This window comes from Stenella coeruleoalba (assembly GCF_951394435.1).
Source record: "Stenella coeruleoalba genome assembly, chromosome: 15".
Classification (NCBI taxonomy): domain Eukaryota; kingdom Metazoa; phylum Chordata; class Mammalia; order Artiodactyla; family Delphinidae; genus Stenella; species Stenella coeruleoalba.
In genome coordinates, this window is record NC_137161.1 from 82,037,129 (window position 1) to 82,060,750 (window position 23,622).

At 52.1% G+C, this 23,622-nt stretch overlaps 2 protein-coding genes across 6 annotated transcripts; one reads left to right on the forward strand and one right to left on the reverse strand.

The window, feature by feature from the left end:
• Positions 1 to 1,186: 1,186 nt before the first annotated feature.
• On the forward strand, positions 1,187 to 7,995 carry ATP5MF (ATP synthase membrane subunit f). The gene is made up of 4 exons (XM_079946564.1): positions 1,187 to 1,249; positions 6,342 to 6,449; positions 7,073 to 7,189; positions 7,860 to 7,995. The coding sequence occupies exons 1-4, from the start codon at positions 1,237 to 1,239 to the stop codon at positions 7,886 to 7,888; spliced, it is 267 nt and encodes an 88-aa protein (XP_079802690.1). The 5' UTR covers positions 1,187 to 1,236; the 3' UTR covers positions 7,889 to 7,995.
• A 144-nt stretch (positions 7,996 to 8,139) lies between these two features.
• On the reverse strand, positions 8,140 to 23,536 carry CPSF4 (cleavage and polyadenylation specific factor 4). Of its 5 annotated transcripts, none has more exons than XM_079946562.1 (8): positions 23,287 to 23,536; positions 20,527 to 20,577; positions 18,217 to 18,369; positions 15,889 to 15,984; positions 15,405 to 15,498; positions 14,224 to 14,296; positions 12,625 to 12,717; positions 8,140 to 9,769 (listed from the first exon to the last, which is right to left on the reverse strand). In XM_079946562.1, exons 1-8 carry the CDS (start codon positions 23,387 to 23,389, stop codon positions 9,701 to 9,703), a joined length of 732 nt encoding a protein of 243 aa, XP_079802688.1. In that variant the 5' UTR covers positions 23,390 to 23,536; the 3' UTR covers positions 8,140 to 9,700. The 5 variants fall into 5 exon arrangements, with proteins under 5 accessions (XP_079802688.1, XP_079802687.1, XP_079802684.1 ...); XM_079946561.1 differs by having other exon boundaries at positions 12,625 to 12,720; XM_079946558.1 differs by having other exon boundaries at positions 12,625 to 12,795.
• Between the last annotated feature and the right edge of the window lie 86 nt (positions 23,537 to 23,622).

The following is a 23,622-nucleotide window of genomic DNA, read 5'->3' on the forward strand; positions in this document are numbered from 1 at the left end:
GTAAGTGACTGATAAAAAGTGAGTTTGATAATTAACTCCCCACCAAGTCACTTTCCTGAGGAAGCCATCAGTTCACTGGTCCAATTCCTACTATCCACTCAGATCTTATTTATTTATTTAATTATTTATTTATTTATTTATTTATTTATTTATTTATTTATCTTTGGCTACGTTGGGTCTTCGTTGCTGTGTGGGGGCTTTCTCTAGTTGCAGAGATCGGGGGCTACTCTTCGTTGTGGTGCCTGGGCTTCTCATCACGGTGGGTCGGAGCATGGGCTCTAGGCACATGGGCTTCATTAGTTGTGGCACACAGGCTCAGTAGTTGTGGCTCGCGGGCTTAGTTGCTCCATGGCATGTGGGATCTTCCCGAACCAGGGATTGAACCCGTGTCCCCTGCATCGGCAGGTGGACTCTCAACCACTGCGCAACCAGGGAAGTCCCCTCTCCTCAGTTCTTATTCCTTTATTTTGACATACATTGTTTCATTTAACTCCTACAGCAAGGTAAGCATTACATTCCTATTTTACAGAGGAGAAAACTGAGATTCAGGGTATCAAAGCATCTTGCCCAACTCAGAATTGCTTAACCGAGAATGTTTATTGTGGCCTTTCCAGAAAAAACACAAAATGGTGTTGAGGCATCATTGTGCCCGGAAAAGAAGTGGCAGAAAGAAGAGCTGGAGCTATGTACCCTAGGGTCTTGCTTATTTCTGTCCTTAAAGCGTAGCGCCAGAGCCTGGACACGTTAGATACTCCTGAATCAAACCTATTTGGAGCCTAAGCCTGGACACCGGCTTTTCCTGCTGACTGGGGATTCCTTTAATCTCCCATCAAGCACAGTTGGGAGGAAGGGTCTTAAGATGCTCCTGTCCTCTTTCACAACAAATTTAACACGACAAAATAAGAAAGCTAGGATGCTCTTTCCTCACCTCCCTTTTATGATTATTTTTTGGGGAGGGTGTCCTTTCCAGTCTCTTTCCTCCCAGAACTGGGAGCCCAGGTTGAGTCCTACCACTTCCACTCCCACTCCTTCACCACCCCCAGGTTCCCAACTGCGGGGTCGCGGTGCTTTGCCCTCCAGTTTCTTCGCCCTTCACCCCACGGCGCACCTGAAGTCCCAGCCTCGTACCAGTCGCGACCTGCTTCCCGTGAGCCTCTGCTCCCGGCCCCCAGGGCGCATGCTCCCTACCCAGCAGTCCTCGCGCGGCCCGGAGGACCGGACAGCCAGGACTTCAAGATGGCGTCAATCGGTAAGTTTCCGGATCGGTTTAGGGCTACCAGGTTAAAGGCAGGAGTCGGGCTTCGGGGTTCAGTGCTCAGAGCCGCACTTGGAGGGGAGGGACCGAGTGCCGGAGCCGCCTGCCCTTCGCTCAGGACCTTCGCCGCGCCGGGCCCTTTGCCCAGGGCCCCACGCCGTCCAACCCTTCTTAGCTCGCCCCGCCGCGCCTCCCGCCTGCCCAGGGTCCGCGCCACTCGGCTGTGGCGGGGAGGGCGACGGCAGCTCGGCGAGGCGCCTCGGGTCTTGAGAATGCGCTGTCTCGGGCCACCTCTCCTCTCCCCGCTGAGGAATAGCTGCTCAGCCCTGCCGCAACCCAGGCGCTTGTTTTGCACCTGAGCCCTCCGCTCAAATTCGAAGCTCAGATTAAGTTCCAAGAGGAGCTAATGCCTAGGATGGTGCCTGACACCACGTCGAGTTTGACGCATGTATATATATGTTGAATAGCGTTAGAGAGGTGAAGTGACCTATTCAAGGTCACTAGTAGTGAGTGGGCTGAGCTGGGATTCAAACCTAGGTTTCTGGGGCCTCGTGGTAACCTGAGCTTTAATCACAAGGATGACCTTATGACCAGCAGGCTTTACGATGACATGCATGTATAAATCGGACCGTCCACACTGGTTTTTTTTTTTTTTTAAATACGGAAGCCACCATGTTTTAGCCCTGCATCCTCACCGTAGCCTTGTCAGGATCAGTGCTGGGAACGTTGATCCCATTTTAAAGATGAGGAAAATAACGGTTAGAGATGTGGTGTGGCTTGCCTGCTGTCACACAGCGTGACAGTGGCAGAATTTTGACTAATCTATGTGTGTTTTACCCCAGTTTCTATATTCTTATTTTCAGCCCGGAGAAATGAAAAGGGGATCAAAAAATATGAGAGTGATGCTTTTTTCCCATCTGTTAAAACGGGCATGAGAATATTTATCCAGGGTGGTTATGTTGTTTAAACAGACAACATGTGAAAAGGAAGCATTGAGACTTGGTATCTTATTTAAGCAGAGGGTTGTAGTGGAGATGGAGAGTGCTATGAACTAAGGGTTAAACAACTTAGTATATGTAAGGTGCTTGTAACACTGCCTGACCCACAGTTGAATGCTAGTCGTCCAGCTTTCCCTGCGTGACCTTTGGGTAAGGTCATGTCACACCTGGCCCATTCAGCATCACGCAGGTGAAGGAACTGGAGTCCAAGTACTGATGATCTTTCAGATGGTGTCTGTTGCCAGAGCATAACGCCACTAGTCCATTAGCAAATAAAGCGATGGAAATACCAATTAACAGTGATAGATGAGATCAGGGTTGACAAAGTATGGCCAATGGGCTGGATTTCATGTGGCCTGTTTTTGTATACTGTGAGCTAAGAATAGTTTCTGTTTTTTAAAAAATTTGTTAAGGGACTTCCTTGGCGGTCCAGTGGTTAAGACTCCACCGCAGAGGGCACGGGTTCGATCCCTGGTCGGGGAACTAAGATCCCGTATGCTGCACGGCGCAGCCCAAAAACATAAAAATAAAAAAAATAAAAAATAAAAATTTGTTAAAAAAAGACTATGTTAGAGACCTTGTGTGGCCTGCAAAACCTAAAACTCTTCGCTCTGGCCAACCCCAGAGTTGGATTTAGCACCCAGAAGACACTTGGCATTTCCATGTCTCTCCATATAGGTGGACAGTATGCTTCTTGAAGTCATAAAATCAAGCCAAGTAGTCACTTGCCCTCCCAAGAACCTGTGGTCCTTTCTCAACCTTCACTGAAAATCTGTCATAAACAGGAACTGTGTGTGGGGAACTCCCTCCCACCTTTAGATAGCTCATAAGCAGAAAGACAGATAATAATTCCTATTTACATAGTACCTAGAGCTAAGGTGGGTACTATTCTTACCCTTATTTTACAAAGGAGGAAACAGAGCAGTATCTTGCCCAAGGGCACACAGCTTCAAAGTGGCAGTAAATCCAGAATACTCCATGGTAGAGTCTGCTCTGTTCATCAGCGTCCTCTACTGGTGTGAACCAGCCGCTGCAGAGGAGTGTTGGGGGAGGGTTTCGGTATGGCTGCCAAGGACTAAGGCCTTTGCCTTCCACTAAAAGAGAAACTTTGGAATAAGTGTAGATGCATCTCTGATGAATCTGATGGTCTCTTGGAATTTTGTGATGGTGCTGTACTTGGCTCTCCTTAAGGCTAATGTGATTTTTTTTTCTGTGCTTATAAATTTCTTAGTTTTGGTTATGGAAATGCTGTTTTCTTCATAGTACAGAGATATAAATATGAAGAAAAATAAATTGTTGGCTTTTTTCTCCTGTGATGTGCCAAGGCACTGGGTCAGCCCCTGAATATGAGAATGAGAATATGTTTTCATAGTTTGTGTGAATGTGAAAAAATAGCTTCACTGGGCCTAGCAGTGACCTAAATACTTTTTTTTTTGAGTCACCAGCCTTATACCAGTTGAAAATATTTTTAAAATTCTATGTTTCTCTTGCACATTTCCCCAACATAGTTCTATTTTCAAAATTATTTATTTATTTTTGGCTGCATTGGGTCTTTGTTGCTGCTTGCGGGCTTTCTCTAGTTGTGGCGAGCGGGGGCTACTCTTCGTTGTGGTGCGCGGGCTTCTCATTACGGTGGCCTCTCCCATTGTGGAGCACGGGCTCTAGGCATGCGGGCTTCAGCGGTTGTGGCACATGGGCTTCAGCAGTTGTGGCTCATGGGTTCCAGCAGTTGTGGCACGCAGGCTCAGTAGTTGTGGCTCACGGGCTTTGTTGCTGCACGGCATGTGGGATCTTCCCTGACCAGGGCTTGAACCCGTGTCCCCTGCATTGGCAGGCGGATTCTCAACCACTGGGCCACCAGGGAAGTCCCAACATAGTTCTATTTTTAAAAGCATTTTCAACCTTTTTATTATGGAAGACTTCAAATACAAAGAAAACAGAATAATGTAATGAATGCTTTGTATTCGTTACAGAGCATCAACAGTTAGCAGCATTCTGCCATTCTAGTTCCATCTGTCCCTTCATCGTCCCCTCCCTACCACATTGCCATATTTAAAGCCAGTTGGTATTAGAATGACATGTTTGTACTCCTCCCTGCATGCAAGAAGACTTTGAGAGTGTAGCAAAGGTAGCCACCATGTTCTTACTCAAGAGACGTGGTATAGTAATTCTTGGACTAAAAGCCTACTAATGCAAGTGATGACAAAACTGGGATGTAAGATGTGTACTTGTTAAACTTTTCTTGAAATAACACAGGCAAGGTGACAGAGTAGGGTATAGGTCATTCTCAGATGACATTATTGTTTGATGTTGAGCTCAATATCATTGACACTCAATATTCCTGATTTGGAACATTCCTGAAATTCATTTGAGACTATTTCACATTTCAAAAGTATTACCAAACTAATCACAGTTTCTGTTCATAAAAGAACTAAAGGGTGCAGTTAATCCCTGAAGCCCTATAAATGTCCTAAAGTTCAGTTATTTGCCATTTCTTTCTCTGCCACCTCCCTTTTTTTTTCTTGGATGTTTCACATGGACCTTAAAGAGATTTCAACAGTAATAATAATAGCTTACAGTTCTGAGCATGTTCCAAATGCTTTTACATAGATTCTCCTTCAAACCTTGGAATAAGCCATTTCACAGAGGAGGAAACTGGAGCTCAGAGGTTACATAGGAAGGAAGTGCTGGTGCTTGAGATAAGGCGGCCAAGGCAGGAGGCCTTCTAGGAGATGACGGTTAAGTTGAGATAGCCCTGTGATGATCCAGGGGCACTGCAGATACAAAGGGCCTCAGGTGAAAATAATCCTGTTGCATCTGAGAAACAGAAAAGGGTTTGGCTGAAGTGTGGTGAACCCAGGAGGATGAGTGGATTTGAGATGGCTGCCTTTCTCGATGGAATGCTGGCTTCTGAGCACAAGGCTGTCATCTGCAGTCAGTGCTGTACCCACAGTGCTTAGCAGGCTGCCTAGCACACAGTAGGTGCTCCATGTGTTTGGATAAGTCTAGATGGAAGGTTGGGACCAGTTTGTTGGGGACAGGCCACCTGAACCATGACCCTAAAACCAGGTGTGCCTCCACCTGTCACTTGTGACCTCTTGACAAGCAGTCATTCTGGTCCATCAAGGCCATGTGTCTCATTCTCCAGACAGCCTGTAGCAGAGTAGAAGCTGCCATTAAGCCTGAAGGCCCTTGCCCTTGATAAGGGTTGGGAGACGTCAAGAGACCTGTGGGATTCCCCTCAGTGGACTCTTGAGGATGGTCCTTAAGGAGCCTGAGTCCCAGCATGCGGGATCTTAGTTGCAGCATACGGGATCTAGTTGCCTGACCAGGGATTGAACCTGGGCCCCCTGCATTTGGAGCACAGAGTCTTAGCCACTGGACCACCAGGGAAGTCCCCAAACAGCTTTTTAAAGTTGATCTTTTGGAAGAGGACAGGGGAAGAAAGATTCTCTCCTTAAGAGCATCTGGATATTCACAGGGCCAACCCCTCCCTGGCCCCCTTCCTATGTTACTCTTAAGCCCAGAGATGAATACAGTATGGCCTCAACCAGGAGCCGTTCCTGTCCCAGATTCTCATTGGAAAATGATCTGGGGCCTGTTGGGTCTTTAGAGTGGTTTTTACTAAGTCATTTGACATCTGTGGTCTGAGGTAGGATGCTTGAGGTAGAAATCAGATTGGCTTCAGGAGCATGAGAGCCAGACCTAAGGTGGAACCCTGCCTCCATGGCCTGCATGCTGTGTGCCTTTGGCCAAGATGTGCCCAGCTTCTCTGTCTCCCCCACTCCTACTTATAAAGGCATCTGTCCTCTGCTTTACCTCTTCCTCATGGCCCTTAGTTCTCTTTTTACATAGTTATTCCCAGCAAGCTTTTATTCAAAAGCCTGTTCTGCCATTATATAGACTCTGGCTTAAAATAGTATATCTGGTGTGACATGTTTATTTATAATATTGCTCATATGCAGCCTCTATTTAGTAATGTTACTGAATGCACCTTTATTGAATGGTTGAAATAAGTGACACAGAAGGTTGCTGTTTGTGTTATTGGGAGACCTTCCAGTGTGTGTTTTTTTGCACTTCCTTTTCAGTACCGCTGAAGGACAAGAAGCTCCTGGAAGTCAAACTAGGGGAGCTGCCAAGCTGGATACTGATGCGGGATTTCACCCCTAAAGGCATTGCTGGAGCGTTTCAAAGAGGTCAGAGCCTTAAGGGCATGTGTAAATAAAAGCACATCTCTGCGTCTTCAGGGCAAACAGGTCTTTCTTTGCCCTGAATTACTTTGGCCAGTACAAGCCTTGTCTCAGACCAGTAAGTTATGTAGAGAAGGACAGAGCGAGATTGTTAGCCCTCGAATTTCCATGTTTGATCGGTCCTATCAAAGGCTGGCTCTGAGATATTTCAGACAAGGAAATGTTTTCTATTGCTTGGAATCGGTACCAGTACCTCTGTCTTAAAGAAATGTCATAAGACTTAAGAGGAAAATGAGTTGCACAGGGGACATGAGTCTATAATGCTCATCTCCCTGCCAGGCAGAACTTTCAAGATGAGTATTTGAAATGGTCTATCCTTCAGGTCTGTGCATTTTAAAGTGCAGAGCAGTCCTGTGTCATCATGTCATCATCCTTTGGGAGCCTGTGTGGTTGCCAGCCTCCTCAGGGGCCCCCGTCTTGAAGTTTTTCTCTATATAATTCTGGCTACCCTGTGGCTGTCTTTTGTGTACTGTTTCTTCCTGCCCCCAGGCCTTTCCTCAGCTTTGCCCTCTCCTATTAGAACGTGTAGAATGTGCCCTCAGAGGAGTGGCCTCCTCTCCGCTTTGCAGGTTACTACCGGTATTACAACAAGTACATCAACGTGAAGAAAGGGAGCATCGCTGGGCTTTCTATGGTGCTTGCAGCTTACGTGCTTTTCAACTACTGCCGTTCTTACAAGGAACTCAGTGAGTCTCTTCTGGGTTGGTTTGCCTTCAGTGGGGTTTCCCATGACAGGGTGGTATTGGTTCACTTTCAACCTTATTAAGTCCATCACCCTGCAGACAAGCTGATGACTTGGAGGGACTTTTCAGAATATAGCATATTTTAAATGCAAAAATTGTGGCAAAGAGAAAGACAGGAAAAATAAGATGAAGCTGGGGTAAAGGTAATACTTAGGCAGCATTCTATCAGCCACTGCAGGCTCTGCCAAAGGTTGGTGGAAAACTTGGCTTTATCTTCCTAGCAGCCAGTGTGAAGAGGGAAATAGGTTGAGTGCTACAATCCAGTGTCTGTGTGGTGCTCTGGAAAAGCGTGGCTGTTCCTGGTGCTGAGACATGAGAGGAGTTGGTCTGGTGGGAGATGTCTGGTGGCCGCTGAGTGGGCTTCATGGGCTGTTTCTGCCAGTGTCGAGCCATCTGCCACTCTGGCATCCAGAGCAGTGCTGGCCCTGAAGGGTGGGCGCTTGGGTGCTGTTTTTCTGAGTGGGTGTTCCCTCAGGGAAGGAAGAGGCTGGCCAGGTGGCAGATTAGCTGTAAATTCCACAAGTAGGTTCTGGGTCATCTCCTGAAAGGAATTCTCAGGATGGCTTCACCCCCACCTGTGAAGAAACTTACCATTTTGCCTTTCTAACTTCAGAACACGAGCGGCTACGCAAGTACCACTGAAGAGGGCGCACTCTGCATTCCTGACCATGACCTTTGCCTGGCACCCCTGAATCCTTTTATATCCTAGTGGAGAATTAACACCCAATAAAAGATGACTGGTACGCGGACTGCCTCACTGGTTCAGCCATTTCCCTGCCCTATAGGAGCTCCTGTTGCACAAGGTGGGGTGGGGTCATTCTGCAGCTCCTAGACAGCCCAGGGCTTTGAACCGTGGAGCTTCAAGATCTCATCCCAGTGTGCTGGGGGGTCACCTAGAGCCTCCGCCAACAGTGCCGAGGTGTTTTCCTGCTCTGTGCCTCATTTTTGGCCTTTTGTCAGCTGACACTTTCACAATATAAAGCAGAAACCCTCGTTTCTAAAAATGCCCTCCCCTTCCCCATCTTTCTGCACCATCCTGGGGTATTGGGGTATCAGGGAATTGGGATGTGTGGGACCCCCTGGTCCTGGTAAGTAAGCTTCACTTGCAGGAAGCTCAATGGGATGATGGAGGCGGGAAGGGAAAGCTCAGGCCCTGATAGGAGCTCTCAACTGCTGTATCCAGCACCCTCTTTATCCTTCACGAAGGCCTTCAGCAATGTGATAATTAAGGTCAGAATCAGTTTCTTATTAGGGGGTGTGCGATAAGCATATATACTTCATGGAGTATAGGGTGAGATGCTGTGGCTAATTATCTCCTGCAAGATGTGAATTTGAAGGAACAAGTATTCAACATCAGAAATAAAGGACATCTGCCAGGTGGCTGGCCCAAAGGCCAGGCTTCCAGACTGTACAGGCTGCCAGTACAAAGGCCTTTTCTTCCTCTGACAGCATCACTTCCGGTCGTGAGACACATTCACCAAAAGCGGAAAAGCGAGCACCAATGTCAAAGCTTCGTGCCAGGCAGCTAATGCAGCCAGTAGCAAGAATCCTCTCAGCATGGAGTCCCCGAAGTAATGAGACAGAGCTTAAAAAACAAGCTTTAATCAACTTCATAAAAATTGTTCTTGTAATTGAACTTGAATAGGCCCACTTGTCCAGCAGGTTGCAGGTGCCAGTTTCTTATTTCCAGGCTCAGAGGCAGGGTCCTCTCCTCTAGGCCAAAGGTGTCTGACGGTGCAGATGCTTGATGGGGCAGGAGGTAGGTGCACAGATGGACCGCATCGTCTATTTCAAGGGTGTCTGCAGCCCCAGCTTAAGGTATACCTTAAACACTGTTGAGCAAGTGCCCCGAGAAAATAAACCCAGAGGAAAAAGGCCATCACACTCAAGAGCCCTACATGGTCCTCTCAACTGCTGCCACCCTGGAGCGGGACCGGCAGAGGCAACTCCACACTTGCTTGCTCTGAAGGGCTGTCTCGTTCAAATCACATGGATAGGCACGGCCTCTGATCAGCAGGACAGGGCGGAAGCAGGTGTGACTTGGCCACAGCTTTAAATGATCCAGCAGCCCCTGGTGTTTAAGGAGGCCCTGAGGGGAAGGGCCACCTTCCTCACAGAACTGCTGCGCACAAGCCCTTCCCCACAACGTCCTCCCTCCCCAGAGGGTGGTGTGCAGAGTCCCAGATGGGAGGCCTTGATGCCTAGACAAACATGATCCCAACTTGAGGGACCGAACTGGAGCACATGTCCCCCTTAAAAAAAAAAAGATTACAGCAAAATGATAGGGAAACTGACAGATGTAGCCCCTCAGAATAAAACCCAGTATGCCTGCCTGCCAGCTCCAGCCAGAGTTGTACCAGCATCAAACAGTTGAATGCACACTCCCAAAGATGGCCCAGAGTGGTCCCCAATAACGGGGCCCCTCGGGCTGCTCTGAGCTGGCTCCAGCTGCTGTCACTGTCCACTGAGAAAGGCCAAGTGCCCTTTGGTGCATCTGTTGGCGTAGTGTCCTTTTTCACCACACTGCAAACAGCAGGAAGGGAAGGAGGAAACAAAAAAAACACATTGTTTCAAATGCAATTTTCAACTAAGGCAGCACCCGCTAAATTCCAGGTTGGGAGCAGGGAGCAGGGACTCTGAAATTCTCAGCGGCACAGATTTTCATTCAAACATGAGGGAAAGGGAGCTCCAGAGGTAGAGTGGCACAGAAACCGCAGCCAGCAGCTCAGCAGGTGGAAGGGAGCACGCAGGCCACGGCGGACTCTTGTGGTGGGGGGCGGGGTGAAGAGAAGCCCGTGGCACCACAGCTCTCCCGCCTCTCCAGGGACCAAGCCCCTCTGCATGGCTGGCCAGTCACTTACCTCTAAGGCACAGTTCTGGGACTCCCCTGAGACAGGGGAGGCGGCAACACAACAGAAGCCACCAGGCTCCTCCCCCAACTCAGGGATTCACTGCGTGGACAGAGGGTGGGCTGCACCCAAAGATCTTTCCCTCCTGGCTCGTGCATACTTTTGCCTATGCTACCCCTGGGCCAGGTTTGGGTCACAGGATCAGAGAGACGGGACAATGATTAGACTTGGGGGAAGAGACCCGGTAGAATCACTTCAAAAAATCTAGCAGGACCCTGACTTGTCCCGGCTGATTATCCATACCCTTCCTTAGCTTCTCCTCATTCGTTCTTGTTACTCCTCAGAAAGCAGAAGGGAATTATAAGGAAGTGGCAGCCTCGAGCACTGAACAAGGGGTCGGGAGACACGTCGGGGCACCCAACCCGCGCTAACCCACCCAGGGCCCTCCCAGTCCTTGCTTCCTTGGTCTGGAACTCGGGGCTTTGGCCTGTTCTATTCCCCCGACTGCACAGTCCCCATGTTTTCAAGTCTTTCTGATCTGTAGGTGTAACTCGTGTGGACAAGTGGCCTGTGTAGCTGCCAGCTGGACCTTTGGCAGGTGTGACAACCAGAGGGAGGGACTCCGCGGCCCCGCGTGCTGCCCTTGGCCTGTCCACTGGCCTCTGCGGCTGGTCCTGGGGAATCAGGGTTCCCCTGAGATGGCTTTAATATCAATTGTGCCCGTGGTAGGAAGAGGTGGTTAGGTTCGTCCCCTACCCCCAGCCCCATCTTTCTAAGGTTCCAGGACTCAGGAGAGCTTGCTTCAGAGGCCCTGCCGACAAGTCCTGGAGGAGGCAGGACAGCTCAGCTGACTCAGGACACCCAAGTCTCCTCACTGTACTTGAGAACTGTCTGGTCTCCCCTCACCTTCTTCCACAGCCCCCCCTTCCATACTCTCCTCACCTGTTAGGGCTCAGGCTCAGCCATCTCTGGGAGGCCTTCCCTACATGCGTGGGCACTTTTAACTTTGGTGTCTGGGCACCTGCCTTCCACTCCCTCAGAACACAGACCCCTCCCGGGAAGGAGTGACAGCAGTGGGTTTCTGCGCAGAGCCGACAGAGCAGGTGCTCAATGAGTGTCTGATGGCTGTGGGAAGTGACCAGTGGCTCAGCTCTTCCCAAAGGCAAGTTCTAGGAACAATACAGGCATATGCTTTTTGACTTTGCCCTTCTACTTGTAGGCATGGATGCTCCAGACACCAGACAAGAGCTCACAAATGTCTGTCAGATTCAGCACTATTTTTAGCAGCAAAAACTATAACTTAATAGTTTACCGGCGGAGAACTGTTTACCAACAGAGAACTGGTAAAATTATGTAGCCACTGAAATACATTAGAGTTACTTATACCAACACAGAGAGATCCAGAATATGTTATAAGGAAAAAGGAATTACAGAACACTGTACATACTAGGGCCCTATTTATATTAAAATATATATTGTCCTTGTGCTTGTGTGAATAAAAGTTTAGAAGAGCACTCCTGAGTGGAGTCCCCTGTAGGAGTTGTGGAGTGCAAAGGGGTATTGAAAACAAAACATGAGAACAGAACAGCTGAGTAAAAGTGGCTCTTTTAGGAAAGTGGTGGGAATAAAGGGCAACACTCTGTACGCTAAACACTTCTGTATCATCTAAAAGTTTTTACAGAAAGCATGTACTGATTCTGTATTTCATCTAATAATCTCCACATCTGAAATCTTTGTGAGTCTAGTTCTGTTGGTGGTTTCTGCTGACGGTGGTGCTTGTTTCCTTCTACCATTTTTATTATGAGCTCATTCTGGGGAACCTTAGTTGTGGGAATTCTGTGTGGCCTGGGTTGAGAATAAATTTCTCAAAGTCGGGTGCCAGGGGCTCACCCATCCGGGGCTGTTTTAGATTAGAAAACTCAGTCTGTGGCTATTTGGCCCTCACCAAGGCTGTGAACACAGGCCCAGACTCAAGGAAGGGCCTGCCAGTGACGACAAACTCAGAAGGGCTTTTCTCCCCACCCCCCTTTGCATCCTGAGCCGAGCGTGAGATGGACAAGTTTTCCAGTAAGTTTTTAAAAAGTTTACCCTTTCCCTGAACGTCCCGTTTTGTGAGTGGGTGGGGGTGGAGGTTCTACTCCATTTCCTCCCCACGCGGGCCTAAAGCTTCTGTCCCTTTCCTTTGGGTGTGCCCACCTGGGATATGAGGACACCCAGAGGCTTCAGGGCTCACTCTGTTCCTTGGATTCGTGCTCCCACTTCGTTCCTGGCCTCTGGAAGGTTCCCATCCCTTTCTTGCAAGCACAATCCTTTCATTCAACAGCGTGTGTTTAATTGTTCACCTGGCCTTAGTGTGTCGTGGATGGAAGTAGCATGGTCTCTAGCTCACTGGAGTGGCCCAGTTTTACTCTTTCAATCAGCAAAAACAAAGATGTCTTCATTTTTCAAAATCAGCTAACTCTCTGGGGAATGAGGGAATAGCCACTGACTGTGAAGACCCCCGGCCACACCCCCGGCCCCAGGACTCACCTTGTAACAGGTGACCTGCTCCAGCGGCCGGGGTCCCCGGTTGCCTGCGCTGCTGTTTTGACTCTGCATGACCCCGATGACCTGCGGGGCTCTCTGCTGGTTGGGAGAAGAGTTCTGACTCGTTAACTGGATCAAGGAGGACGACCTTTGTAATGGCGGATTGTTACTTTGCTGGAAAGAGTTATACAACACGGTTTTACTGCGGAAAACACGTGCACGCAGACTACCAATGGGGACAGGAAAAAAGAGGGCGGGACTTCTCCCGCATGACCGTGACCAGCAGGAAGAAGGGCTTCCACGGTGGCCCGGCTCAGGAGAGTAGGTGGAAAAGAAACGTCTGGTGACGGTGGCAGGAGCCGCTGCCCGAAAAACACCATGCAGACACACAAAAACGAAAAATAAAAGAAAACAAAACACCAAAGAGACGAGGCAGTCTCTGGGGCGGCAGGGCGAGGGCATGAGCAGGCCTTACTTTTGTTTGTGAGGTTCTAGCTTCAGGTCAGGATGAACGCTTGGTTCAGCCAGGTGTTTAGAGCCTACACGGCGGGCAACAGTCACAGAAAACAGTCGGCGGCTGACACGCTGACCTGCGGTCTAGGGGCTGAGAGGGCCCTCCGCTAGGGAGCCGCATGAGCAAGGCGGACGGGGGCGCCTGGGGTGGGGCCTGGACAGCAAGGCCACCGCCGACTGACTGAGTGGGTCCCTGGCTGTGGCCCCATCATTGCAGGAGCCCTAAGCTGGAAACCCCAGGTTGTCATGGCCGCATCCACACGTGGGAATGCCCGGCTCTGACAGGAGTTCTCTTTGGTTCATCCCACATCCTCCTGAAGGTGGCAGGCAGTGCTGCGAGGGTGGCCACATCTCCTGGCTGCTCGGCCTCTGGCATGGAGGAGGGCCAGGCAGGCTCTGGCAAAGGGCTCAGAGTCCAACCAGGTAAGAGGTGAGGCTTCACGATTGCTGGGCAGTTTGCTCAGCCCGCTGAGACCCTGCCTAGGACACCTGGCCAGCCTGCCTCTGGGCCCCCGCCCGCATCTTGTGACCAAACCCAAGGCGCCTTTGGTTGGGGGTCACTGCTGCAGATTCCCATTCGTTTATGGCATTTCCCTCTCCTCATGCTGGAGGGGAGCAGCCCGCTGCTGGGGTGTGGGATCCCCTTGCTTAGGAGACTGGAGCCAGCTGATGCCTCGACCATCTGTTCCCAGCATCCCCCCTGCAGTTGGGCACCGGCCAGAGAACCAGTCAGCCACACTTCCTCTCCCGCCCCACTGGGAGTCCCGTTTGTAGAGAGAAGGGTCTGAACCGCAAGCAAGAATGGCAGACGTGTGGCGCCCACGCCGCCCTGCACTCGCCAGGCAAGAAGGGAAGAGAAGCCCGGTGGGCATCTGGCTCCAGCAGACAGCCCTCCAGCCCAGAGAAGGTGCAGACTGCTCCATTCCCTGAAGTTTCAGCAGGAACCAGGGTGACTCCCCTCCTCTCCCGCCTCCTCCCACAATCTCCAGCCGGGTCTCCGGCAGGCCCCACACTGAGGCGGGGGCACTGAGCGTTCTGCGGCCAGGGCGCGGCCAGGCCCGGCAGCACCGCGGGCCCGGGGCACGGTACCTTTGCGGGAGGCTGCGTCTGCTGCGGCAGTGGGGGCTGCTCGGTGGTTCCCATCGGCAGTTCAAATCTAGGGCTGGTCACCCAGCGGCAGAAGGGGACAGGAAAAAGGAGAAGAGGAGGTGAGAGAGGAGCTAGGCTGGTAGGGTTCTCGAGTTCTGGCCCCGGGAAAATCACAAGCAGCCTCTAGCTAAGCACAGAGCCGCACGAGCCACCTGGACGTAGGGCGGGTGCTGGTGCTCGGGATGGTGCGGAAGACAGGTCTGACGTGCCTGGACTCAGACCCACTTTGCCTACACCTAGCTGCGAGCCTGGGCAAGTGTGCTGCTCAGAGAAAGGAGGGAAACACAGCTGGTACTGTCAGAGCCTCTCCAGAGGCTCTTTGTACACAGAAGGCCTTCCCAACAAACACCCTTCCCTGCAGGGGCACCTCAAGTGTTAGACCTCTGACAGCAGAGGTCTGGGGGACACGCCCTCCACCACCACCCCACACGGAGGAATCCTGGGCCACCTGTAGGCTCCTAGGCTCTCATCTAGGGAGTGGGACCAAGTCAGGAGCACCAGCCACCTGCCAACCACGTGGCAGCGACCAGGACACTCTGCTTCCATGCAAGTGTCAGCAGCATGGAGGCAGCACAGGGTGTCGGGGGGACACTACTCTACGGTCCCAGTGCCACCCCACAACCACCGAAAGTGACAGAGGTGCACCAAGACCCAGGAGAGGAGCGCTGAGCCCTCCCACGCAAGGACTGGGCTCCAGAGGTCACAGATCTGCCTTTGACCGGGAGCTACCACCTGCCCCCTGCCAGCGGCTGAGCTCCGAGCCCCAGTGTCCCCATGTGTGAAATGGGGACATCCTTTCACGTGTGAGGGTTCTATGAACCTCCATATAGGAGGCCCCGAAACTGAAGCTCCCTTCCTTCAGGGCACAGGCTCTTAATCTGAGGTCACATGTACATGAGCTTTTCTGGAGCACAGGGCCCAGAGCTTTCATCTGAGTCCTAGACAGTCTGGGACACAGTAAAGGTTACCCTGAGCTTCCCGCTCAGGAAGCAGTGGTGGTCCCTCCCCATCTCCCACCCCTGTCCCAGACCCTGTGCTGACACTACCCAGTGACCAAGGCCCCGATGGACTCAGGGGAGATACCGGGGGCAGCAGGGCCTGGGCAGGGGCTGGCTACTCACTGCATGAATTTACACGAGGGCCCCTCCGGGCAGAATCCCACGAGGTAATTCACACAGATGACTCTCCGCGTGTGCCGATGCCTGCACAGGGGGCCTGTGGAGCCAAGCACCAGGGTCACTCAGATTGTCCCCTCTTCAGGGGATACCCTCATGCCCTTCTGCCAGTCAGAGCTCTGCCACACTGCTGCCTGGGGCAGAAAGCAAGAACAGGGCTTCAAGTGCTGGCTCTGCCTCTTATTCAGTAGGCCAGCGGGCAGGGTACACACCCTCTCAAACACTAGTTTCCTCATCAGAAATACGGGTGAGAATGCGGTCCAGTGGGAACCTGGGGAGGCTCAAGTGACTTGGTGTGAAAAAGACTCACTGGCCCCCCAATGCCTAACACCACGTTTTGCAGGAAGAGGCAGGACAAGCAGAGGGGCATGTGGGCAGGGGGAGGGAGGACTGGCTTCTGACCAGGCAGCCCAGCCACCCGGACACCTACCATGCTTGCAGAAGCCACGGTCGTACCAAGGACAGTCCTTGATCTTGGACTCGGGGTCGATGTGCAGGAAGGGGCACTCCTTGTTGCTGCACTCCCCTGCAGGGAAGACCAGACATGCGTCCACCTGGGAGAGCTGGACCCAGACCTACCCGTGCTTCTCCTGTGGCCGGGGCCACGGTACAGCAAAGAGGGCCAGGTGGGTCTGGTGTCCAGTCCTGGCCCGGCGAGCCCTGAGACCCAGGGCAGGGTGTCTCAGAGCCTCAGTAACCTGACTCGTACGTGGGCTGTAACGGTCCTTCCCTCACAGATGTCCGTGCTGCCTTGAGGGTCAATGACACTGACAGAGGCAGGCACAGGGTACACACTCATCAAACAACTCACGGCTCCACCCCTCACCCAAAAGAGGTGTTGGCAATGTAGGGGGCCCAGATGTGAAAACGCATCAGTTGAGACCAGTAGCAAATTACCGTTCCACTCTGATGAGCTCTGATGGGACAGGGGAAAGGCCTGAGGACTCTACCTTTTACGATAAAAGTGGGGAAGATTTGGGAACTCACAGCTGGGTCCCTACGGTAGAATGTGATAAAGCCTTTATGACAGCTCCTCTCAGGAGCAACGGGCCCAGCTGGCCACCAGCATCTTTCAGCCAAGTACAGGCACTGCCGACCTGGGCAGCTGCACTGCCTTCAGTCCATTTACACACAAAAGGCCAGTCTGATCACTGCTGTTCAGAGCACACTCCTTTCCAGACCCACAAGCCCCTATGGGGTCTAGACCAGTCCCTTCCCAGCCACACTGGCCTCCCAGGGGTTCTTCTTAGCCTTTGGCCCCCAGCCCAGGTCTCCCCTCCTCAGGGAGGCTGTCCCTGCCCACACTGCCTCAAGATCTCCTCAGGTGGCCCCATTACTGTTTGTCTCTTTTAGAGCACGTATGGTGAATTCTCCTCTTTGTCCTACTGGTGAATCAGCTGCTTCATCCCCTGGGCCACTGGAGTAAAAGCACCACAGGGCAAGGACGGCGTCTGTCCTCTTTACCACTGTCCCTCCGGTGCCTAGAAGGGGGACCCTCACCTGTGGAATAGTGCCAGGAGCTGCAGACAGTGAGTCTGCACCAGGACAGACTCTGCAGGGGAAGTGCAGGCAGCCGATTGTCACAGAGGCCTGGAGGGCAGCGGGGCCCAGGGCCATCAGCAGGGAAGGTGGTAACCCAAGCCAGCTTGCAGAGGCGCCCCCGGGAGTCCACTCAGGAGGGCTGGCTCCTGCCTTTGGGGCCAGATGGGAGATGGCTCCCATGGAGAAGCTGCTGCCCCTTCTGCTACTGGTTCCCATGCTGCTGTGGGCAGGACGGAGAGGGTGGGGAGCTGGGAAGCTGAGTCCTGTTTCCTATCTGTCTGTGCTTTGACTTCTCAGCTTATGTTGCCTCTACAAAAAAAGCCACAACTATCATTAATAAGCCAGCAGGCCAAGCCTGTTGGGCTGCTGAAATAATTAACGTCTCCTCTGACAACAGTGCTCTGAAAGCGTGCCGTACGCCCAGCGTTCCTTGGCCCGTCACAAAGAGTGCAGCAGGCTTCCAGCCTCCTGCCGGCTCCTGCCCGGGGCCTGAGGCCGGCAGTCCTGGGGCCAGCGCCCACCCTCATCCTGACCAACAGGGCTTCTTCCTGGGCAACCTCGCCCAGGGCACAGGCAGGGGAGTCTAGTTCCATCACGGAGCACATCAGCTCCACCGGGCCCTGTGCCAGCCCCACCACCCTGGCTTCTCCACACAGTTCACTCAGTTCAGCTAAGGCCACGTGTCCTCTAAGCAGAAACAAAGGCAATCTCACTTTCAAGGTTAAGAGGACGGTTCTTTGCCACCAGAAGACAGCCCCGGAGCAGCTATTCTTAAGGGGTATTTAGGAAAGACAAGCTACTACCCAGGATCACACTTCCAGAGAGAAGGAACTGACTCAAGCCTGGGGGGCAACCAGCTGCCACTCTGGAAGAAGCAGCTGATTTAAGGGAGAATGTCCACTGGAGCAGAAACAAGGCCTCCAGCCAGCTGCCCTGTTCCCGCACCCACCGTGAGACCCACCGTGAGACCCGTGAGACCGGGTTAGCCTCGACTTCCCAAAGTACCTGCCAGCACTCAAAACACAGAAGCACTAGGAAGACACAGGGGTTACCAGAGAATAACCCTAACTGCCCATAACTGAAGGGCCAGCTGAGGTCGGCAGGCATCACAGGCGCCTGAGTAGCTGCTTATCCCCCAGGTCTTGGTGCTCGGTGGAGCCTCCCGGGGCTCCCTACCCAGGGGGTCTGGGTGCTGGGAGCCTGCCACACGCCTCACCGAACTTCGAGTAGAAGTAGCACTCGGGCATCTTGGTCATGTCGTACTCGTGCAGGAACTCGCACTGGTCCCCCTTCTTGCACAGCCCCCGCAGCCAGTGTTTGCACACAACCGTCTTCTCGCCGCTGATGTGGCGGAACGGGCACATGCCCCCTGCCGAGGAAGATGGGTCAGGGTGGGTGGGTGTGGTGTGAGGACCCAGGCGGCCCCTGAAAGCAGCGTGTCCTGGAAGGTGGCCAACTGCCCTGGCAGAAGGCAGTGTGATTTTCGGCAGCATGTGAGCACACATTTTAAGTTTCAGTAGTTATGGATTTATTTTAATGTGTCTTAGGAAAATCTAAAACATCAAATCATGATCCCACAGATATTCCATAAGATGGAAACTTAAGAAGCCTAAGGGAGGTGGGGGGGAAGGGAGGAGTGTTTTTCTTAATTCAGTTAAAGAAGAGTTCCGGTGATACACAGTCGTGGCAAAATTTGTAGGGGTCGTAACAGACTGGGGTTTGAGAAACACTGCCCTAAAAGACAGAAGGCAAAGAGGACCACCAGCAGAAGCCTGGGCTCCGCGTGGGCTCTACCCCTAGTTAGAAGTGCCCACTCACTCAGCCCAAAAAGGACCGAAATTGGGTCACTTGTAGAGACGTGGATAGACCTACAGACTGTCATACAGAGTGAAGCAAGTCAGAAAGAGAAAAACAAATACTGTATATTAACGCATATATGGGGAATTTAGAAAAATGGTACAGATGAACCTGTTTGCAAGGCAGAAATAGAGACACAGACGTAGAGAATAAACTTACGGTCACCAAGGGGGCAAAGGGGATGTGGGATGAATTGGGAAATTGGGATTGACATATATATACTACTATGTATCAGACGGATAACTAATGAGAACCTACTGTATAGCACAGGGAACTCTACTCAGTGTTCTGTGGTGACCTAAGTAGGAAGAAAATCCAAAAAAGAGGGAATAAATATATACATATAGCTGATTCACTTCGCCATACAGCAGAAACTAACACAGCATTGTAGAGCAACTATACCCCCCCAAAAAACCCCCCAAACCCCAAAAAGTGCCCACTTAGCTTCCAACAAGTAAGAAAGCAATCAACTTCAAAACTGAAGAAATGCATCGTATACAAACTGGGGGAGGTCTGCCTTCTGTAGAACCTGAGCAATCAATCACCCAAATAGGACAGAGCCATACCCTGGGAAAGTCACATTTCTAACTGGTGACCTGGAGGGACTACTGGGAAGGCCTGACCAGAATGAGGTTGTGTCTGGGAAAGATCCAGACCAGCCCCACTGAACAGAACCTTCTGCAATGATAGGAATGTTCTCTATCTATGCCGTCCAACGTGTCGGCCACCAGCCACACATGGCTACTAAGTAACTGAAATACGACTAGTGTGATTGAGGAACTGCATTTTTTATTTAATTAAATTTGAACAGCCACACGGAGCTAGTGGCTACTGTATTAGTTAACACAGAAACAGTCGTAGTGCCCTGTGTTAAGGATGGCTGTACTAACAGAAGGTGGTGGGTCAGAAAGGCAGAAGACAAGGGAATGAGACCAGGAGCCCAGCAGAGGAATGATGTTCCGACCAGAGAGCCTGAGGTCAACCTGGTTGATCTACCTGGCAGAGTAAATGACTTGAGTTATAGAACCACAACTTGCCCAAATCATCCATTAAAACCATCCCCGTGCTGTAATTCTGTGCACCCTATTCAAGCTTCTAATTAAAATTTAGTTTCCAAATAAATTTGGCTACAGGAAGAAAAATGCCCAGACCTGTACATGGCATGTAGGGTCCCACCCAGCGGTACGTCTTATGGATCAGCAGAGAGTCTGGCTCACGCTGCCTGTGTTGGGACCTGGTTAGTATGAACAAGAACCCCACGAGACACACTATCGTGGAGTTTTTTGGTGAGAGTACACAGAGGACATGAGCTTGTGTACACTGTAGAATCAGAAAAGGCCTGGGCTCAGCCACTCACTGACTCTGTGACCTTGAAAAAGTTCCTGAACACCTCAGGGCTAGGGGCCTCTGTCCATGTCACAGGTCAGCTCGTGGCTGCAGAGAAAGTGAGGTGAGAAGGCAGACTCAGAGCCAGATTCAGGCCTGTGTTCCAGGTTTCAGGCAGAACACCCCACCACGTTCCTAGCTTATCTGGACCACAGTTGCATCTAGGGACACCGCGAGTCACAGAAAGCAGGGTGAGCCAGGGACCTGAGAGCCTGTGAGTCTGCCGGGGACAGGGCGGTGGAGGGCGCCTCAGGGGGAACGTCGGGAGCCAGGGGTCTCTTACCTTTGCCACAGGCAGCTTTCAAAAAGAATTCGCAGACAGCAGCCCCCGACTCTGCAGAGAAGAGAAGAGGTGTCAAACAAAGCGATGTGTAACTGCTATTGGTGACATGTGAAGATGGGGAGGGAACCCTTCTGGCCTTTAACCCACGGAGGGGTCAAGGCACAGGAAACAGAGTGGCAAAAAAATGCTAAGCCTGACCAAGCAAGGAAAAAGCTCAGTTCAGTCATTCCCTGCAAAATGAGACATCCACACTGAGACCAGTAATTATTCAGGGCTTTCTGAGAATCTCCTATAAGCAAGATGCTTTCAAGGAGTTCGGAGTGGATGGGGGAAGGAAGGATGGAAGGCAAGATCACAGAAATTCATTACTCCCAACTCAGACGTCCCAGAGGGCTAATTCAGGGGCACTTTCACCTGAGGCAGAGGGAGGGAATGATCTCACAGGAAGCACAAAGAAGCGGATGGGGGCTCTGAGGAGGAACTGGCTCCAGAGTAGAGGCAGGTGCCTCAGAGAAGCTATTCCGGAGGGAAGAGCGTAACTGAAGACACAGGAGCAGGACTGCTCTTAACATGCAATACCAACACACAGTAACTAAAGGAGTACAGTCTTCTGCTTCCACAGATGGAGCTGGTCCTGGTGAGGGGAACAGGAGAATGAAAGCTGAGCGCAGTGGAAGTCAGTGGGGTCCAGGGCTGTCCCAAGGAGCCCAGGGACTCACCTGCCATGGCCACCAGAATAAATAGCCCGTGCCTTCCCACACAGTTTTCTCTATCAACAGGCATTTTAGCATCATGGGAAATCCACCGACACCATCTCTGAAGCCCACTTACGTGCCTCTCCTTGCTAACTTGCAAGAGATTCGTTGGCTTCTTGGAAGCAGGCAGCTTTTGCTAGGACAGATTTAAGGTTCCAGTGATGGGAGTCACAGGGGTGTCACTCGTTTGCATTTCAAAAAGTCCGAGAAGTCTTACATTAAAAAAAGTATCATTTAAGAGTATTTCTGGGCCTTCATTCTTTTCAGAGGTTAAGGTCGTTTCATTCCCTAAAGCCAGAAGTCCAGAGTCCTGGGGATCGGGTTTTAGGCAGACAGGATAAAGAAGTATGCCTTCAGGGCATAACTAAGATGGGACTTATTAAGATGGGACTGAAGTGCAGGGAAGGGGGAAGAAGAGCTGTGGCCTCCCTGGCCTCTAACACACTGACCGTGATCTCAGGCAGGCAGTGAATGTTGACGGCGCTTACCAAGTCTGAGGCAGTACCTGTGGCCAGGTATGTCCTGGACCCTCCCTAAGAACAGGTTTGTGGGCTCCCCACCTCTGTGCCTGCCCTCACAGGCTCAAGCATCTGTGCTTCCAGGCTGGAGTGGGGAGGGAGAGAAAGAGCCGCCCTGCGCGGAGGGTTCCATGCCATCAGGCTAGTGCCATCAACACAGGAAAAGCCCACGCGTGAGTGGACATACACGTAAAAGCACAAAGTGACCACGCATATCAACGAGTAGGTTTAAGAGTGCATATCTGAATGCGAGCAGTGGCTTATGAGCCGTGTACAGTGGAGACAGTGCTGAGTGTGTATAAAGTAAGGCTGTTTGAATTATATCTCTTGAGTGTAAGCATTCTCACACAGAAGTGTCAGCGTGAGAGGGACACCTCAGAGGTCACATGTGCATCAGAAGTGTGGCCACTTGGGGGGAATGAGGCTGCAGGGAGACTTGACCAGCCCTGGGACACGTGGGAGAATGTGGGGCTATGGCCCATGTCCTCTGGCAGTTACAGGAGATGGCGTGGGGAACTGCAGGTGGAAGGGTCAAGAACCCTGGCGAGCTGAGCCACCAGGCGCTGAGCCATCTTTGGCAAGTCCCCTCCCCCACCCAGGCCTGAGCTGCCCCACCTGTGGCTTGAACCCAATGACCTCTAAGAGCCCTCTGAGGTTTAATGCTATAGCGTTAGATTTCAAGTATGTCTGGAAAAGAGAGAAATTAAGGAAACTGTTGGTTTCTTTTAAAGTGCTAGACGTTCCAAGTAACTCCGTGGCGGTCCAGTGATTAGGGCTCGGCGCTTTCACTGCCCTAGCCCGGGTTCAATCCCTGGTCGCGGTCAAAAGAAATAAAAATAAAGTGTTACCCGTCCCACCTGAGTTGGGGTGGGGGGGAAGCCAGGAGCCACCACGCGAAGCGGGACAGTGAAGGGAACTCATGCAGCTGCCTGAGTGTGATGAATGACCCAGAGGTGGGGTCCAGAGAAACAGTGAGGGATGGGCTCCCAGGAGTGCGAGTCCTAGGAAAACAATGGAGCTTGAGAGTCTCACTGGGGTGTTCTACAGAGAGGGGTAGATGGGTCCTTCCCTCAGCAAGACTCCTCCAACGGCCCAGTTTTGATGAAAGCAGGAAGAGGGCGCTCAAAGTGGGGGGCCTGGAGGTAGGGAAAGGGGATATCTTAGTACTTTCCTGTAGTTGGGGAGTGTGTGCGAGTGAGGGCAGGATTTCCAACCCAGGACACCTGCCTTCATTCAAGAGTTATTTGAACTGCCGGACGTGGTCCTGCCCTTCTGAAAACTGCCTTAAAATAGCCCCCGGGGCAGAGGGGAGCTCCCTAGTCCAAATGAGGGAAAAGGGGGGTTCCCTGGATTGGGGGAAAGGAGTCCCGGGACCGAGGGGGAGGAGCTCCCGAACTGAGGGGGAGGGCGTCCCGAAACCAGAGAATGGGGGTCCTGGGGCCGAGTCGGTCGCGCCCTTCGCCCGCCTGCCCCGACCCCGCGCTCACTGTCCATGCCGGGGAAGGGCAGCGGCTGCGCCCCAAGCTGCTGCTCCACCGCGATCTCCAAGTCGAACTTGATGTGGTCCACGCTGGCGATGATTTCCTGCATGGTGGCGGTGGCGGCGGCGGCCACACCGGCCCGGCTCCCGATCAGATCCCCTGCCGCCCTCACACCTCTAACCGCTGTCGGCCCCGCAGCACAAGGTCCTCCACCGCCCCGCCTCGCAGCCGCCGCCGCCACTGCCGCCCGAGGGATGCTGGGAGCTCCCGGAGCCCGCGCCGGCCCTTTCGCCTGCCCAGGCTCGGCCAATCAAGCGCAGAGGACGGGCCGCTCCGCTAGGC

Coding starts and splice junctions, on each gene's coding strand:
- ATP5MF (XM_079946564.1), top strand. Junction 6,450..7,072: donor TGCTGGAGCGTTTCAAAGAG/GTCAGAGCCTTA, acceptor TCCGCTTTGCAG/GTTACTACCGGTATTACAAC. Junction 7,190..7,859: donor CCGTTCTTACAAGGAACTCA/GTGAGTCTCTTC, acceptor TTCTAACTTCAG/AACACGAGCGGCTACGCAAG.
- CPSF4 (XM_079946558.1), bottom strand. CDS start 23,389: ATGCAGGAAATCATCGCCAGCGTGGACCACATCAAGTTCGACTTGGAG. Junction 12,796..14,223: donor AGACGCAGCCTCCCGCAAAG/GTACCGTGCCCC, acceptor AACTCTTTCCAG/CAAAGTAACAATCCGCCATT. Junction 9,770..12,624: donor AGCAGGTCACCTGTTACAAG/GTGAGTCCTGGG, acceptor TGCTGTTTGCAG/TGTGGTGAAAAAGGACACTA.